This window comes from Pantherophis guttatus, chromosome 13 (assembly GCF_059756535.1).
Source record: "Pantherophis guttatus breed Tessera chromosome 13, ASM5975653v1, whole genome shotgun sequence".
Classification (NCBI taxonomy): domain Eukaryota; kingdom Metazoa; phylum Chordata; class Lepidosauria; order Squamata; family Colubridae; genus Pantherophis; species Pantherophis guttatus.
In genome coordinates, this window is record NC_142075.1 from 10,962,647 (window position 1) to 10,981,126 (window position 18,480).

General features: G+C 46.0%; 1 protein-coding gene across 4 annotated transcripts in view; it reads right to left on the reverse strand.

The window, feature by feature from the left end:
- ADAMTS17 (ADAM metallopeptidase with thrombospondin type 1 motif 17) overlaps positions 1–17,557 on the reverse strand; it is a 165,518-nt gene extending 147,961 nt beyond the window's left edge. For 2 of the 4 annotated variants that reach the window (XM_060694810.2, XM_060694809.2), the window contains exons 1-2: positions 17,193–17,557; positions 13,905–14,275 (exon numbers count right to left, since the gene is read on the reverse strand). In XM_060694810.2, the coding sequence (XP_060550793.2) occupies positions 13,905–14,275; positions 17,193–17,277 (456 nt within the window). In that variant the 5' untranslated portion in view covers positions 17,278–17,557. The remainder of the gene's footprint in view (positions 1–13,904; positions 14,276–17,192) is intronic. The other 2 variants (XM_087878323.1, XM_087878322.1) reach the window with 1 other exon arrangement.
- Between the last annotated feature and the right edge of the window lie 923 nt (positions 17,558–18,480).

An 18,480-nucleotide genomic window follows, 5' to 3' on the forward strand; every position in this document is an offset into this window, starting at 1 on the left:
GTTGGCTTTTGCAAAAGCACCTTTGGGACACCTAAAGGTTAATGCTGGGCCCAAATATCTGTCATTCCAGTTCTCTAAAAAATTACCCCGTAAGCAATAAGCTTCTTCGTTTCTAGTGTTTTAAGAGGCTTAAGAATTTGTAATTTCTCTTAGAGGCTGCTTTGAGCTTATGTGAAGGTGGAACATGCTATTCCTGGTGCTGTTTTTATTTTTTTTCCTCACACCTCTTTCCATCCTTTCAAAGCCTTTTTGCTTTTGGCACACACACACACACAGTGTGGGTAAATACAAAACAGAAGTGGCCTCTCCTGTGGTCTTTTCCTGAGTTTGAATAGAAAAGGAAGAAATGCAAGGCTGCTATGGGAACTTATTTTCATACTTGGTGGAGCTGTCCCCGAGCAAGAGAATATTGGGATAGAATCCAAAAATGGATTTTTGAAATCATGGGGTGTAGGATAAAATTGAACCTGGAAACGTTTTTATTAGGCATGAAACCAGATAATTTAAATAAATTTAATTGGTATCTTGCTCTCCACATCATCATTGCAGTCAGGATTGCATTCGCTCAAGAATGGAAATCCAAAAATATACCATCGGAGGCTATGTTAATCGCAAAGTTTGTCTGTGCAGAGGCAGACAAACTTACCGGTCTCTTACGAGATAGACAAGAATCAGGGATGTATACCATTTAATAGTGCTTTGCAGCCCTCTCTAAGTGGTTTATAGTGTCAGCCTCTTGCCCCCAACAATCTAGGTCCTCATTTTACCGACCTCGGAAGGATGGAAAGCTGAGTCAACCTTGAGCCAGTGAGATTTGAACTGCCGAACTGCAGCTAGCTGTCAGCTGAAGTAACCTGCAGTACTGCACTCTAACCACTGCACCATCGTGGCTCTTACCATAATAATATATATTAAGGATATTGCGTCTATGTCACATTGTTCACGATTCGCAGGAAAGCAGACCATAAAGACAACGGAAACAGCACAAAAACATTCACAGGCTAAACTAAGATGATCAATCTAACTATGATAACATCCCCCAATCCACTTAAGCCACAAAGAGACGCTGGAAAAGCAGTACCGTGCAGGCTTGCAAAATGCAAGAAGAGACGAAGTCAAATCTAACGCTAAAGGAAATACAAAGTACACGAGATTATTAAATCATCTTCCTCCATCCCGACAGACGTTCTGCAATACCATGAAGCTATTTTTAGCTACCATAAATATACAACATATTAAACCGGTTTTAAAGAGTTTTCTACAAAATCTGCAACAATCCTTCGGTACAAAAGGATGGAAGGACGCTCCTCTCTCTAATTTGACTCTTATGTAAACCCACCCTACAGAAGAAAGCTAGAAATACGACATTCATTTAAAGGTTTTTTATACCAGCCAAGCTGTCACCCAAACAAACTTGCCAGGATATAGAACAGCTGTCTGCATTAATGTGATTTACAATCTACAATTACATATGTGTTATAATTTATACAGACTCACACATACCACACACATTCCTTCTCTTTGCTTACAACCGAGATGTGTCATTAACACAGCACAGCTCCAAGCGGTCCGTAAGATATAAGCTCAATGTAAGAGACCCATTTTCTCCTACATCACAAGATTATTTAGGCAAAGCAGGAAATGTTTGAACTTCTTTCCTAACTGTGTTTTGGCATTCTGGCCAATGCATCTGATCTAAACCCTTGTTCTTTTTAGTACGTGGTGATTGTAAAACCTTAGGAATGGAAGCTTACGAGCAATCCAGCGAGACTTACTAAGTCCTTACGAGCAATCCAGGAAGACTTACTAAGTATATTATTCTTGTAGTTAGGATCCAACTTTTTAAATGGAAATTTTAAATTTGGTCTTAAATTATTGGGGTTTTAAATTTTCAGCCAAATTATTTAATTTGTTTTACTTTATTTTAAATTTTGTATTCATATGTTTTATCCCATGGCTGTTCACTGCTCTGAGTCTTCGGGAGTAGGGTGGTACACAAATTGAAATAATAAATAAATAAATAAACTCCTAGGAAGAGGGTCATACTAAATCCTTGGTACAGTCAGAGGTGGGTTTCAGCAGGTTCTGACCAGTTCTGGAGAACCGGTAGTGCAAATTTTGAATAGTTCGGAGAACCAGTAGTAAAAGTTCTGACTGGCCCCGCCCCCATCTATTCTCTGCCTCCCAAGTCCCAGCTGATCGGGAGGAAATGAGGATTTTGCAGTAACCTTCCCCTGGATTGGGGTGGGAATGGGGATTTTGCAGTATCCTTCCCCTGCCATGCCCAGCAAGCCACGCCCCAGAACTGGTAGTAAAAAAAATTTGAAACCCACCACTGGGTACAGTGGCTGAATCCATACAGCATGTGCTCTTCCTTAAAAGTGCGTTTCTCAACCTTTACAATTTTAAGACAGCTGGCTAGGGAATTCTTGGATTTGAAGCCCACAAAAACGTAACGTTGCCAACACTTTCCTTAAATCCATTTTATGGATAAGCGCAATGATCAGTAATGCAGTGTTTGTGATGCCACTTTCTGATCAAGCGATGAATCAATCAGGCTTCTATTTTCTGAGATGGCCAAAGACTTCATACCAAAGGCTGTATATCATCTATGGAGATTCTCAATCCTCCAGGTCACAATTGTCCCAAAAGTGCTTTTCAAAAGGCACCTGGGCTTTTATTTTTTCCCCTTGAAAATGTTTTGCTTCTCATCCAAGAAGCTTCTCCAGTTCAGAACTTAATTAAGCTAAATTGAAATTATAACTGTGGGCTCATCCCATTTGATGGGCTGCAGCCTCCAACACGCCACAGTCAACCCAAAAAGATTTTCTAGGGTGCACAATACAGGCAGTCCTGGACTTACGACCACAATTGAGGCCAACACTTGTGTTGCTAAGTGAGACATTTGTTAAGTGAATTTTGCCCCGCTTTACAACTTTTCTTGCCACTGTTGTTAAGTGAATCACTGCAGTTGTTAAGCTAGTAGCATGGTGGCTCAGTGAATCTGGCTCCCCCCCCCATGGATTTCGCTGGTCAGAAGGTCACAAAAGCGGATCACATGGGACACTGCAACCGTCATAAATATGAGTCGATTGCCAAGCTTCTGGATTTTGATCGCGTGACGACGGGGATGCCGCAACATCCGTAAGTCTGGAAAATGGTCCTCAGTCACTTTTTTTTAGTGACGTTGTAACTTTGAACCGTCACTAAATGAATTGTTGTAAGTCGAGGCCTGCCCGTAGAAGTCATTGGACAGCATTGAAATGCGCTGAAATACACCGAGTGGTTATTTTAGTCAACTGTCAGTAGAGGGCACCACTGGGCCATCACTTAGCTTCTCAATGACAAATCCACTTCGAATTGAATGAATGACCTGGAAGGGACCTTGGAGGTCTTCTAGTCCAGCCCCTGCTCAAGCAGGAGAACCTATATCATTTCAGTCAGATGACTGTCTAGACCCGTGAGGCGAACCTGTGGCACGTGGAGCCATATCGGCGAGCATTCTCCTAGCTCAGCTCCAGCGTGCATATGCGTGCCAGCCAGCTGATTTTCGGGCCTTCCGGGCTCACCGGAAGTCGGGAAACAGGCTGTTTCTAGCCTCCAGAGGGCCTGGGGGGGCGTTTTCGCCCTCCCCAGGCTCCTAGAAAGCTTCTGGAGCCTGGGGAGAGCGAAAAATGGCCTTCTGGTTCCATCAGAAGTCGGGAATCGGGCCGTTTCCAGCTTCTGGATGGCCTCTGTGGGAGGGGGGAGGCCGTTTTCGCCCTCCCCAGGCTCCTAGAAAGCCTCTGGAGCCTGGGGAGAGCGAAAAACGGGCCTACTGAGCCCACCGTGCCATTGCGTGCCAAAAGTGGAGGGAGCACAGAGGGTCATGTGCGCATGCATGGGGGGGCGGGGTGCATTAAATTATGAGTGTGGGCATGCACGCGCCCCCCCTCCCACGCTCCTCCCGCTTTTGGCACGCAACAGCAAAAAGGTTAGCCGTCACTGGTCTAGACTCTTCTTCAAAACCTCCAGTGATGAAGCGACCACGATTTTTGAAGGCAAGCTGTTCCACTGGTTAATTGTCCTCACTGTTAGGAAGTTTCTCCTTTATTCCTGGTTGCTTCTCTCTTTGATTAGTTTCCAACCGTTGTTTCTTGTCCTGCCCTCTGGTGCTTTGGAGAATAATTTAACCAACCTCTTCTTCTTTGTGGCAGCCCCTCAAATATTGGAATACTGCTATCACGTCACCCCTAATTCTTCTTTTCGTTAGACTCGCCAGACCCAAAAGTCTCCAGTCCTTTAGTTGTTCTTCTTTGAACTTTTTCCAAAGTCTTAACAACTTTTTTGTAGTACCGTGACCAAAATTGGTTGGCAGTATTCCAGGTGTGGCCTTACTAGGGTTTTGTAAAGCAGCACTAATACTTCACACGATCTTGATTCTATGCCTCTGTTTATAGAGCCTTGGTAGCACAGCAGACTAAAGCACAGTTAAGTAACACCAGCTGCCTGCAATTACTGCAAGTTCAAATCTCACCAGGCTCAAGGTTGACTCAGCCTTCCATCCTTTCGAGGTAGGTAAAATGAGGACCCGGATTGTGGGGGCAATAAGCTGACTTTGTATAAAAAAGAACACCACTTGGGGGGGCCAAAAGCCCTACTAAGCAGGTATATACAATTTTGCTATTGCTTAATGCATTGTAAGCCGTCCTGAGTCTCCGGAAAAGAACGGCATATAAATCGAACCATTAAATAAATAAACAATAAATAAATATACAACCCAGGATTGTATTAGCTTTTTGGTCTTTCGGGTCTTTTAAATGCTTTAGGGTCTTTTAAAAAGGTTATCTCGAGGGTTCGGGGAGGAGCTTTTCTAACATGCAAATGTAGAGTAGCTATGCAGAGACATGTTCCAAAGAATAGCCCCCCTCTCCACTTTGTAATTAAAGATCCAAGAACAGGTGCATATTTTGGTCATGTTTCTTCATGCAGATTTTCTTCCGAATATACGTGGAGGCCTAAACATTCCTTGGCTTAACTCTCCACAGAAGAGGGGGAAGCACAGAGGCAGAGAGAATAGAGAATAGAATTGTCTGCTTATTTGTGCTGTAGAAATAACAATTCTGCCCCCCTTGTTTTCTTTACGCAGCGTTCAGACACTAGCAAAAAGGAGGGGAACTCTCCTTTTCACTCCATGTACATGTAGACATCCGACCTACACTGTTTCTCTGTGTCATATAATATATGTGGGTATAGGCCAGGGGTGAAATCCAACAGGTTCCGACAGGTTCTGGAGAACTGGTAGTGGAAATTTTGAGCAGTTCGGAGAACCAGCAAATACCACCTCTGGCTGGCCCCATGGTCACGTTTAAAGGTAAAGGTAAAGGGCTTTTGAGCGCATGGCAATAAGGCCAAGCGCTTATTTCAGCGTTCAAAAAAATATAAGACAGGGTCTTATTTGCGAGGAAACACGGTACAGTTAGTAATGCCGTATATTTTCTAAATAAAATAAAAGAAATTCCTTTCCGTTGCTTCACACCTTTGGATTGTGCCACATCAAGTCAATATCCAATCTTAGTGGTCACACACAGATACTCCTCAATCTATGATGACTCGCTTAATGACCAGTCGGAGTTTAAGGAGCTCAGAAAAGGTGCTTCATGGCACTTCTGAACATGGTAAAATCTCATGCTGCCCCACCTCCTCCAGTTCACACGACAGCCTTCGGACACTTGGTTACTGCTTTATATTTGCAACTGGGTGCAGCATCTCACAGATACGTGACCACAATCTGTGACATTTTTGCTGGTTTCCGGCAAAAAATGTCCCCTTGCAAGAATAGATTTGGGCTTTCGACAGCGTTATTCATTTAATGACCCCTTTAAAAATGGTCATTAAATCAGGCTGCCTGGATTTACAATCATCACGAGGTTACAACCAAAATTCCAGTTCCAATTGTGGCAGGGGTGAAATGCTCCCGGTTCAGACCGGATCGCCTGATCCGGTAGCGATGGCGGTGGGTGGTTTGGAGAACCGGTAGCAAAAATCCCTCCCCTCCCCCATGCCCAGCTGAGCCGTGCGATCATTGGAGGCTTTTTTTTTACTTTTAAAAGCATTTTTTCTACAACCTCTTCGGCAGAAGAGGTTGTTAAAAAAATGCTTTTAAAGGGCTCTGACGATCCCAGCTGAGTTGCCTGATCATCAGAGGCTTTTTTTTTCCTTTTAAAAGCAAAAAAAATGCTTTTAAAAGAAAATAAAAGCCTCTGATGATCAGGCAACTCAGCTGGGATCGTCAGAGCCCTTTAAAAGCATTTTTTTCTGCAACTTCTTCGGCCGAAGAGGTTGTAGAAAAAATGCTTTTAAAAGTAAAAAAAAAAAAAAAAAAAAGTTGGCCACGCCCACCCAGTCACATTACCCCCCGCCAAGCCACGCAGACAGAACCGGTAGTAACAAATTTTACATTTCACCATTGAATTGCGGTCATAAATCAAGGACTATCCGTATATAATTTTTTTCTCCGGAATGATGCTTTCCACGTTACACGAAGCATTACATTTTCCTTGGTCTGCATTTACCGTATCTGTAGTTTTTGATGTACAGTGGGAATCCAATCCCCCAACTTTCTTCTAAAAAGAAAGGAAGGTAGTTTTTCTAAGGTAGTTTTCTAAGTGAATGAAATTATGAGTAGAGAGAAACATGATCTCTCCCCAGCGTCTGAAGCGGCAACTCCAGACAGGAATAATCTATATGGGAATGAGACCTCCCACAAGTTTTTCTACTGTGTCATATTTCTAGACAGTGCAATTAAATTTAAAACACGCATAAGCTGTGTTACTACAGCGGGGTTATTCATGATTAACTGTACTATGCTTTCCCCCAATAATTCTGTTTCCTTTGTACGAAACCCCAAGCCAAAAACAATGGGCCAAATCTGTGTCAAGCACCACGTAAAACAAAATAAAAAATAAAAAATAGGGCTACTGAATTTGTCAAGGAAGGAAGCCAGTTTAATTTGCTTTAACTTGCAAGTTTAATTTGTCAAGTAAAGTGAGCCGAAGGGTCTTAAGCGAGGTAAATTCTTCTCTGACTTGGTCTCAAAACTTCTGGAGACTCCCACAAAGGAATTATTGGAGGATTATTATGAGGAAATGGATGACATCGTGATGCCAGACAGGCTGGCTGAGGACTATAAGTGATCCTCGACTTACGACCATTTGTTTAGAGACCGTTCGAAGTTACAATGGCACTGAAAGAAATGACTTATGACCATTTTGCACATTTACAACTTTTGCAGAATCTCCATGGAAACGTGATCAATATTTGGGCGCTAACAAGCTAACCAGTCTTATACAGGTAGCCCTCAACTTATAACAGTTCCAAGTTACAACGGCACTGAAAAAAAGTGACTCGGGACCATTTTTCACACTTACAACCCTTAGAGCCGTGATGGCAAACTTATGGCACGCATGCCCACCCATATCGGTGGGCACACGAGCATTGCCCTAGCTCAGCTGCAGCGCACATGAGCACGCAGGCCAACTGATTTTCAGGCCTTCCGGGCACACTGGAAGTTGTTTCCAGCCTCCGGGGGGGTGGAGAAGGCTGTTTTCACTCCTAGAAAGCTTCTGGAGCCTGGGGAGGGCGGGTATGCATACGCGGGGGGGTGAGGCGCATTGAATTGTGGGTATGGGCATGCACGTGTGTGACCCTACACGCTCCCCCCACTTTTGGCACGCGACGGCAAAAAGGTTAGCCATCACTGCCTTATAGCCTTCCCGTGTCAGGTGATCAAAATTCAGACGCTTGGCCACAGACTCATATTTACGACGGTTGCACCGTCCCTTTTGCGACTTTCTTACAGGCAAAGCCAATGGGGAAGCCAGATTCACTTAGCAACCGCGTGACTCACTCAACTGCAGTGATTCGTTTTAACAACTGTGGCAAGGAAGGTCACAGAATGGGGCGGAACTCCACTTAACAATGGAACTCAATCACCAATACTTTCAGCTCACTCTATAATGCAAGAAGTAGATTCAGAGACAGAGGAGGAAAAAAAAACACCAGAAGCCATTTAAGTTCAGAATACAGCTACTGGGGAGGCAACCCAGAGCCTGAGTGGCGTAGGAGGCTAATGCCTCCTAAAGGCAGCATTTAACATCCAGCTGCCTGCAATTACTGCGAGTTCAATTCTCACCAGGCTCAAGGTCGACTCAGCCTTCCATCCTTTCTAAGGTGTGTAAATTGCGGACCCAGTTTGTGGGGGCAATAAGCTGACTTTGTATAAATATACAGAAGGATGAAGGCTATTGCTTAACGCATTGTAAGCCGCCCTGAGTCTCTGGAGAAGGGCGACATATAAATCAAATTAAAAAACAAAACAAAACATCAGTCTCAGTTGCCTTAATGCTTTTCTGTCTCCATTGCCAAAACAGCGCCCTGGTGGTGCAGTGGTTAGAAGGCAGTACTGCAGGAAAACTCTGCCCGCAGTCTGGAGTTCGATCCTGAATAGCAGAGTTGGAAGGGACCTTGGAGGTCTTCTACTCCAACTCCCTGCTTGAGCAAAAGACCTTAAACTATGCCAGACAAATGGCTGTCCAGTTTTTGCTTAAAACCCCCCAGTGTTGAAGCACCCACAACTTCTGGGGGCAAGTTGTTCCATTGATTAAATGATTAACTCTCCGTTAGGAAATTTCTCCTTAGTTCTAGGTTGGTGACCGGGCTCAAGCTTGAGCCAGCCTTGCATCCTTCCGAGGTCGGTAAAATGAGGAATCCAGATTGTTGCGGGCAATAGGCTGACAATGTAAACCACCCAGAGTAGTGGTTTACACTACCAAGCAGTCTATAAGTCAGAGGTGGTTTTCAGCAGGTTCTGATCAGTTCTGGAGAACCGGTAGCAGAAATTTTGAGTAGTTCGGAGAACCGGTAGTAAAAATTCTGACTGGCCCCGCCCCCATCTATTCTCTGCCTCCCGAGTCCCAGCTGATCGGGGAGGAAATGGGGATTTTGCAGTAACCCCACCCTGGAGTGGGGTGGGAATGGAGATTTTACAGTATCCTTCCCCTGCCATGCCCACCAAGCCACGCCACGCCCACCAAGCCACACCCACAGAACCGGTAGTAAAAAAAAATTGAAACCCACCACTGCTATAAGTCTAAGTGCAAGGGCTCTTGCATTTTACAAAACTGGGCTCGGTCTTCATAAAGCCGACAGCTGTCCCAAGTTATATTATGTTCTCTATTTCAGATCTAGGAGTACTTTTCAAGATGTGGAGTGTTTCCCTCCGTCTACTCTCTGCCAATGCTGATGCACTTAGCAAAGCTGGAAGGGGATCAGCCATAGGAGCTGGTCCATGTTTCTTGCTCCAGTGCTTAACTCATTGTTTAGCCCATGTTATTTTGATTTATGTATGGTGCACAGATGTCATAAGTGTAACTGCTCTTCACAATCATGGCTTCATCCTTCCCCAGATGGGATTCCGATTAACAATCCCAGAGTTTTTGGACGAGGAAGGAGGGTCAAACAATGTACTTAACACAGGGGAGAATTTCAATATCAGATCTAGGAGGAAAGCAACAAACCACAATGTCCTTGAATTTTCTTATTTCTCTCCAGGGTCTATAGCCTGTAGCATGAAGCAGCTTGCTTGCTGCACTATTTTGTGACTCGATTCTTGTGGGATGCTTTTGTTTATCCCAAGACATTACAAATGCAAAAGAAACCCTCATTTCCAAAATATTTAAAAGGTGGGGGAAAAAAACACACACACCCTTATTTGCAATACCCTGCAAAAAAAGCAAAAAAGAGATTTGCTTCACCCATCTCTAATTCTGCATTAAACCTTTGGCTAGCAGGGTGCATAATCTCTCTGTCGTGCTGCTTTCCTGTCTCAGACAATCAACGTTACCACAGCTAAAATTCCCACCTGTCTGCTCCTCTTTTTTTTATTATTATTATTTAATTGAGAGTTTTTTCCACCCATTGGTGTGTACAACTCTGCAGGCCCAAGAAAGGGAGTTCTGAACGCTCGGCAGCTCATGAATGAGATTAACAAAGGAGAGAGAGAAAAAAAATGTTGACAGCTTTTCAAAAGGGAAAGTAGCCAGATCACTTCTAAGCCCCAAGAAACTTTTAGTGGTAAGCTCCTTTTCTAACATCAATCAGGGAGCTGCTGGGATTCCATTATCTGGCTGCAGGTGCTCACCTAAGGCAGAGCATATATCTCCGTTGTTAAGCTCTGTCATCTTTCCAAACTAAAACTCCACAGAGCTTTTACCCCAAAGGGCAAATAAGACACAGGCAGGGAAAGGACAGAAGGTCCTAAAGGTAAAGGTTCCCCTCGCACATAGGTGCTAGTCGTTCCCGACTCTAGGGGATGGTGCTCATCTCCATTTCAAAACCGAAGAGCCAGCGCTGTCCGAAGACGTCTCCGTGGTTATGTGGCCGGCATGACTCAACGCCAAAGGTGCACGGAACGCTGTTCCCTTCCCACCAAAGGTGGTCCCTATTTTTCTACTTGCATTTTTTTACGTGCTTTCGAACTACTAGGTTGGCAGAAGCTGGGACAAGTAACGGGAGCTCACCCCTTTACATGGCACTAGGGATTCGAACTGCTGAACTGCCGACCTTTCGATCGACAAGCTCAGCGTCTTAGCCACTGAGCCACAGCATCCCTATTAGAGGGTCCTACACAGACTCATAATATAAGGAACGGAAGCAACCTTAGAAATGACCTAGTCTAACTTCCAGTTCAGCGCAGAATCTGCCACTGGTAGACTTCGACTTAACACCACAACTGAGCACAGGATTTCCTTTGCTAAGCAAGACGGTGGTTACATGAGTTTTTTCCCCATTTTACGACCTGCTCCTAGTCAAAAAGTGAATCCCAGCAGTTGTTAAGTTAGCAACCCGGCTGTTAAGTGACTCTGGCTTTCCCATTGACTTTGCCAAAGGTGATAGCATGACCCCGAAGACACTCCAACCGTCATAAATATGAATCAGTGGCCAAGCATCTGAATTTGGATCACGTGATCATGGGGATGCTACAACTGTCTTCAGTGTGAAAAATGGCGACAAATCCCTTTCTTCAGTGCTGTTGTAACTTTGGTCACTCAATGAATGGTTGTTAGCCAAGGACTATCTGTACCACAGCATCCCTACCAGGACTTTCAGGTCTCTGAAATACCGTGTTTCTCCAAAAATAAGACCCTGTCTTATATTTTTTTTGAACCCCAAAATAAGCGCTTGGCCTTATTTTCGGGGAGGTCTTATTATTTTGGGGCACAAGGAGCAAGATGGGGCTCCTCTTGCCAGCTTACCTGATTTCCAGCTCTGTGTTTAAATATTTTCAGGGAGGGCTTATTTTCGGGGGGAGGCTTATTTTAGTGCATGCACTCAAAAGCCCAATTGGGCTTATTATCTTATTTTCGGGGAAACAGGGTATTCCCTGTGAAGAAGACTTCGCCACTCAATCCCCAGAGAGGTTGCAGGATTTGGCTAGTCTAGAGAAAAGAAGGACTAGACAGGACACGATAACAGTATTCCAGTATTTGAGAGGTTGCCACAAAGAAGAGGAGAGGGTCAATTTATTCTCCAAAGCACCAGAAGGCAGGACAAGATACAATGCATGGAAACTAATCAAGGAGAGAAGCAACCTGGAATTAAGGAGAAACTTCCTAACAGTGAGGACAATTAACCAGTGGAACAGAATGCCTTCAGAAATCATGGACACTCCATCACTGGAGGTTTTTAAGAAGAGACTGGACAGCCACTTGTCTGGCATGGTATAGGATCTCTTGCTTGGGCAGGGAGTTGGACTAGAAGCAGGGGTGAAATCCAAAAATTTTCCCTACCGGTTCTGTGTGTGTGGCTTGGTGGTCATGGCAGGGGAAGGATCAGGGGTGGGTTCTAAATTTTTTTACTATCGGTTCTGTGGGCGTGGCTTATTTTGTGGGTGTGGCTTGGAGGTCATGTGACTAGGGGGCGTGGCTAGCTGGTCAGAGTCATTTCTGGAAGGTCCTGGCACTTACGACCCGACTCATTTGTTTGCTTTTAAAACTGATCAGCCGTAGGGCGGCCCTTTGAAGCCCCGCGGCAAGAGTTTAAACAGTTTTTTTCCCTCTAGTCATCAGCTGGGACTCAGGAGGCAGCAATAGATTGGGGGTGGGTCCAAATAAAAGGTAAGAATAATGTGGGGGGGGTAGGAGGGCGGGGGGGTGGGAGAACAGGTTCAGTGACGTCATATCGTCACCGCTACCGGCTCGGCCGAACCGGACCGAACTGGAAGGAACCCACCACTGGGAAGGATATTGCAAAATCTCCATTCCCACCCCACTCCAGGGGAAGGACACTGCAAAATCTCCATTCCCACCCCACTCTGAGGCCAGCCAGAGGTGGTAGTTCTCTGAACTACTTAAAATTTCTGCTACCGGTTCTCCAGAACCTATAAGATCCTGCTGGATTTCACCCCTAACTAGAAGACTTCCAAGGTCCCTTCCAACTCTATTCTGTAACACATCTAGTCAAAATGGCACAATTTGCATGAAGAGTATTATAAGGTGGCTAAGAAAAGTCCAAAGTTTGCCAAAGAAAAGAGAGAGAGAGAAGGGGGGGGGATTCCTAAACTTCTGACTGGATATTGAATGTGGCCCATTAAATTCAGCTTTCATTCAATACTTTAGGAATTATCTTTTTTCTGCCTCATGTCTGGTTGGCTGAACAGGAATCTCTATATCAATATGCGACTGAAAGTCTCCAATGTTTTGCTAGCACAAACGTGCAACCTTTGTGATGCAACCAAGGAGATGAACCCAATTTGAGGACAGATTAACAGAGTTGGAAGAGCCCTTGGAGGTCATCTAGTCCAACCCCCTGCCCAAGCAGGAGACCCTACAACATTTCTGACAGAGGGCAGTCCAGTCTCTTCTTGAAAGCTTCCAGTGATGAAGGTCTCACAACCTCCGAAGGCAACTTCTGTTCCATGGGTTGATTGCTCTCACTGTCAGAAAAGTTCTCCTTATTTCCAGGTTGAATCTCTCCTTGATCAGTTTCCATCCATTATTCCTTCTCTGGCCTTCAGGTGCTTTGGAGAATAGCTTGATCCCTTCCCGTCTGTGGCAGCTCCTCAAATATTGGAAGACTGCTATCATGTTAGTTATCACCTTTAAAGTGCTCCATGGTTTAGGACCTGGGTACCTACGAGACCGTCTTTTGCCACCAATAGCCTCCCACCGACCAGTTCGTTCTCACAGGGAGGGACTACTCAGGGTACCGTCAGTCAAATTATGCCGACTGGCGACTCCCAGGGGGAGGGCCTTCTCTGTGGGGGCTCCAACCCTTTGGAATGAACTGCCCCCCGAGATACGAAATATCCCTGATCTCCGTGCTCTCCGCCGTGCCCTCAAGACCCTGATGTTCCAACAGGCGGGGCTAAACATACGAACATGTGAATGATTTTTTTAAATGTTATCTAATTTTAGGTTCTATTTAATTGGGCCAAACTATGTTATAATAATAATTTTAATTAGCAATTTTATGATGTTTGTGTGTCTATATTTTTCTTGACTGTACACCGCCTTGAGTCCTATGGGAGAAAGGCGGTATAGAAATATAATAAATAAATAAATAAATAAATAAATAAATAAATAAATAAATAAATAAATAAATAAATAAATAAATAAATAAATAAATAAATAAATAAATAAATGTCTCCCCTTCACTTCACTAGACTAGCCATGCCCAGTTCCTGCAACCGTCCTTCGTATGTTTTAGCCTCCAGTCCCCTTTTTCTCCCAGCCTTCCTGTTGATTCCTCAAACCTTCGTCTCTATTCTACAAACACCCACACTCTGCAAGACTGTGCCTTCCTCTATCCATCCACACACACACACACACACCCCACAATGACAATAGGTTGATGCTGATAACTACCAGTCCACCACAGGTGCTGAGTGAAGCAAAAGACTCGTGACTGCGGTTGAGCACATGGCCCGTGTAGAAGCAGAGCTGGTCTACTGCCTGATGATGACGGCGGATGCTTCGGTTCGCGTCGATTTCTTCTACGGAGAAACCAGGAGCCAAAAACTGATCATCGTGGTGGAGCATCAGGTAGAGATCAGAGGTAGGATGAAGCCCAGCACTGAGAGGCAGGCGAATCAGCAATTGGGCAGCATCTTCAGCCAACGGTAGGGATGCAGAACGTCGCCTCCGAGCCTTGTTAGGGCCACTTTTGGGGGGTTGCAGAAAATAGACTCTGTCGAGAGGAACCTGCTCTGGAATCACCATGGCCAGCTCTGCAACAACTGCAAAGGACAAAGAGAAGAAGGGTTGATATCAGGAAGCATCCAGCTACCCCCATCTCCCGTAATCAAAGCAACTTTTTTCCTCTAATTCAGGAGTCGGCAACCTTAAACACTCAAAGAGCCACAAAGGTCCTAACCGGAAGCCCCCATTCAATTCTGGAGCCGACCAGAGGTCTGGATCCCCCCACCATAGAGTCTCCTCCTAGTGCAGCGTCCTTTTTCCTATGCCGACCGGAAGTCTGGTTCCCCACCACCACCACTACCATAGAGTCTCCCCCTAGCACAGCGTCCTTTTTCCTCTACCTATCCTAACTGAAAGCCCTATCAATTGTGGAGCCGACCAGCAACAGGGAGCCGCAGCGGCGGGATGAAAGAGCCACATGCGGCTCCAGAGCCCCAGGTTGCTGACCCCTGCTCTAATTTGTTAACATTCTGAGCTTAGGAGGAGTCAACCCCTGACCTTCGGTGCTAGTTGTTAGAAAATGACAATGAAAAAAAAAATGCTCTTATCCTCCATCCTAAATCTGTGAGTTTCCCAAATGGATCTAGCTAGACTAGAAAGATCCAGAGCATGATCCAGAAAGCTCTTCTTATCTTCTTGAATGGACCTAGGATTTGCAGGATTTCAATCCATCAGAATAGAGCTGGAAGGGACCCTGATCAAGCAGGAGAACCTATACCATTTCAAGATAACTGACGGTCCAGTCTCTTCTTAAAAGCCTCCAGTGATGAAGCACCCACAGCTTCTTGAAGGCAAAAACTTAGATAAGTTCCGAAGGAGACTGTCAGGTTTTATCTAAGCTAAAGTCCAGAATCTCTTGTCAGGGCTCCAGATCAAGGTTGGAGAAAACCAAGGAGGAAGCACTACATGGAATCTCTCACAAGAGTACCTTGTATGCCAATAGTGGCCCTGCAGAATTTCACACTGAGATTTCTAAATTAATTTATTTAGCAAATGCATATAAGGCCAGGGAGGCTATAATGCGATACACCAGAGATGGGTTTCAGCAGGTTCTGACCAATTCTGGACAACCGGTAGTGGAAATTTTGAGTAGTTCGGAGAACCGGCAAATACCACCTCTGACTGGCCCCACCCCCATCTATTCTCTGCCTCCTGAGTCCCAGCTGATCGGGAGGAAATGGGGATTTTGCAGTATCCTTCCCCTGGAGTAGGGTGGGAATGGACATTTTACAGTATCCTTCCTCTGCCACGCCCACCAAGCCATGCCACATCCACCAAACCACACCCACAGAATCGGTAGTAAAAAAATTTGAAACCCACCACTGAGATAACACACAGTAGAAGTCCTGCCTGGACTTCTTTCTAGAGATCTTCCACTTCCGGTGAATGCAGCCAGATCTTGCTGCCCTACAATTATCTTCAAGCACAAAGAAACCTGACAGCACACAGCACAATTCCACAATAAAACAGCTACAAGATACTCAAGTACAGGTAGTCCTCTAGTTACAACACCTCACTTAGTGACCGTTCAAAGTCACGTCGCTGAAAATAGCGACTTACAACCGTTTTTCACAATTGCTACCTTCGTGGCAACATGTTCTCGTTTTGCAGCAAAGGGCACACGGAAGAAGGGAGACCCTCCCAACCACAGATAAAGGCACCTATCTGACTGAGCCTTGGTGGCGCAGCAGACTAAAGCACTGTTAAGTAACACCAGCTGTTGCAATTACTGCAAGTTCAAATCTCACCAGGCTCAAGATTGATTCAGCCTTCCATCCTTCCGAGGTAGGTAAAATGAGGACCCGGATTGTGGGGGCAATAAACTGACTTTGTATAAAAAAGAATACCGCTTGCGGGGGGAGCAAAATCCCTACTAAGCAGGTATATACAAAAGTATGAAGGCTACTGCTTAACCCATTGTAAGCCGCCCTGAGTCTCCGGAGAAGGGCGGCATATAAATCGAACCAATAAATAAATAAACTTGAAGACACCCCCCCCCACGCACACACACGCGCCGAGGGGCGAGAAGCGCTTCGCAAAAGCGGCTCTGCACCCGATCCAGTCCTATCTCTCACCCTAGCGGGGGTTGGGGCACTTAAAGCGTTCCGCTCACCGCCCCCGATTCTTGCAAAAGTAGGATATTTCCAATCTGGAAACAAGAGGCGTCCGTTTTGGATAGGGGGGGGATGGGACACCCCCCCCTTCCCGTCTAGAGCAGAAGATGGAGGGAGGGAAAGGGAGAAGGTACGGAAGGAAGAAGACGCGTGCAGTTCGGCTTTGCAGCACCCCGCATCTCGGGGCTTTGTTAACACCCCAAATCTCGGGGCTTTGCAGCACCCCTCATTTTGTGGCTTTGCAGCACCCCGCAACTTGGGCTTTGCAGCACCCCGCATCTCGGGACTTTGTTAACACCCCAAATCTCGGGGCTTTGCAACACCTCTCATTTTGTGGCTTTGCAGCACCCCGCAACTTGGGCTTTGTAGCACCCCGCATCTCGGGACTTTGTTAACACCCCAAATCTCGGGGCTTTGCAACACCTCTCATTTTGTGGCTTTGCAGCACCCCGCATCTTGGGCTTTGCAGCACCCCGCATCTCGGGACTTTGTTAACACCCCAAATCTCGGGGCTTTGCAGCACCCCTCATTTTGTGGCTTTGCAGCACCCCGCATCTTGGGCTTTGCAGCACCCCGCATCTCGGGACTTTGTTAACACCCCAAATCTCGGGGCTTTGCAACACCTCTCATTTTGTGGCTTTGCAGCACCCCGCAACTTGGCAGGCAAGGCGTTTGCAAACTCCCCGAACCAGCCGCATCGTTTAAGAGGCGTTTTGCAAGCAGCAAACATCCCCCCCCCACAATGCCGTTTCCCCCCCTTCCCGAGAGGGATCCGTCCGTAGCTAGCCAAGATGCTCCGGGAAGGGAAAGAGGGAGGAAGAAGAGCCCAGAGTCTTCCTACCTGTCTCGGGACTCGCTTGGCCAAGGACGAGCAGCAGAGCGAAGAGCGGGGGCGAGGTAAAGAACAGGAAGGGGCCGTCAAACATTTTAATTGTAGTCGAGGGGCCCCCAGGAACTGGGCTGCAGAAGCCGGGAATTGGGGAGGGAAGCGGGAGTCGATGGCAGCAGGCAGGCAGGCAGCAAAAACTCTCGGCTGGGACTAATCGCGAAGCCCTCCCAGATTTTGGGGTGGGGGGGAGAAAGAAAATAATAATTAACTCCTACAGACAAACTCAACGTGGTTTACAGAAAGGGAGGAAAGGGGAGGAGAAGGGAGGAAAGGAAAAGTGGGGGCGGAGGGGGGGGCAGAAGAGAAAGTGGAAGGGGGGGTGGGAAGAAAAAAAAAACTTTGGAGGTAAAGTGCTGATTGGAAGCTTAATCTGCCGGAGCTACACCTCCTGCCCGCTGATTGGCCGTCGGAATTAACACACTCGGGTAAATAGCGAAGTTGTAAACTGAGCTGCGGTACACGTGGGTGGCGGGTGAAGGCCGAGGGACGGCGGCAGGGGGCGCTCGAGAGGCGAAGAAGGGGAGGCTCCTTGCCGCGTCTGGATGGGGGAGACGCGGGCAGCCCGCGGCTGTCCTCAGCACCATTCCTGGCTTGGCGTTGGCCTTCCATCCTTCGCTTTGTCTGCAGATGTTCAGCCGGTGAAGGGACCTGTATCAGTGGTGAAATCTACAATTTGTTACTACCGGTTCTGTGGACGTGGCTTGGTGGGGGGGTAATGTGACTGGTTGGGTGTGGCCAATTTTATTTTATTTTTTACTTTTAAAACCATTTTTTCTACAACCTATAAATATAAATCAATATAAATCAGCATATAAATCAAATTAAAAAAAAAAACCTCTTCGGGGAAGAGTTTGTAAAAAAAATGCTTTCAAAAGGCTCTGACGATCCCAGCTGAGTTGCCTGATTGCCGATTAGGCAACTCAGCTGGGATCGTCAGAGCTTGGATCCTCAGAGGCATTTAAAAGAAAAAAAACTTTTTTTCTTTTAAATGGCTCTGACGATCCCAGCCGAGTTGCCTTGATCATCAGGCAACTCAGCTGGGATCGTCAAAGGCATTTAAAAGAAAAAAAGCCTCTGATGATTGTGCGGCTCAGCTGGGCATGGGGGGGTGGGCAGGGATTTTTGCTACTGGTTCTCCGAACCACCCGTCTCCAGTCCGAACTGGGAGCATTTCACCCCTGACCTATATATATAGGTCTATATATATATATAGACTCCCGTAAGTCTAAGAAGAAACAAC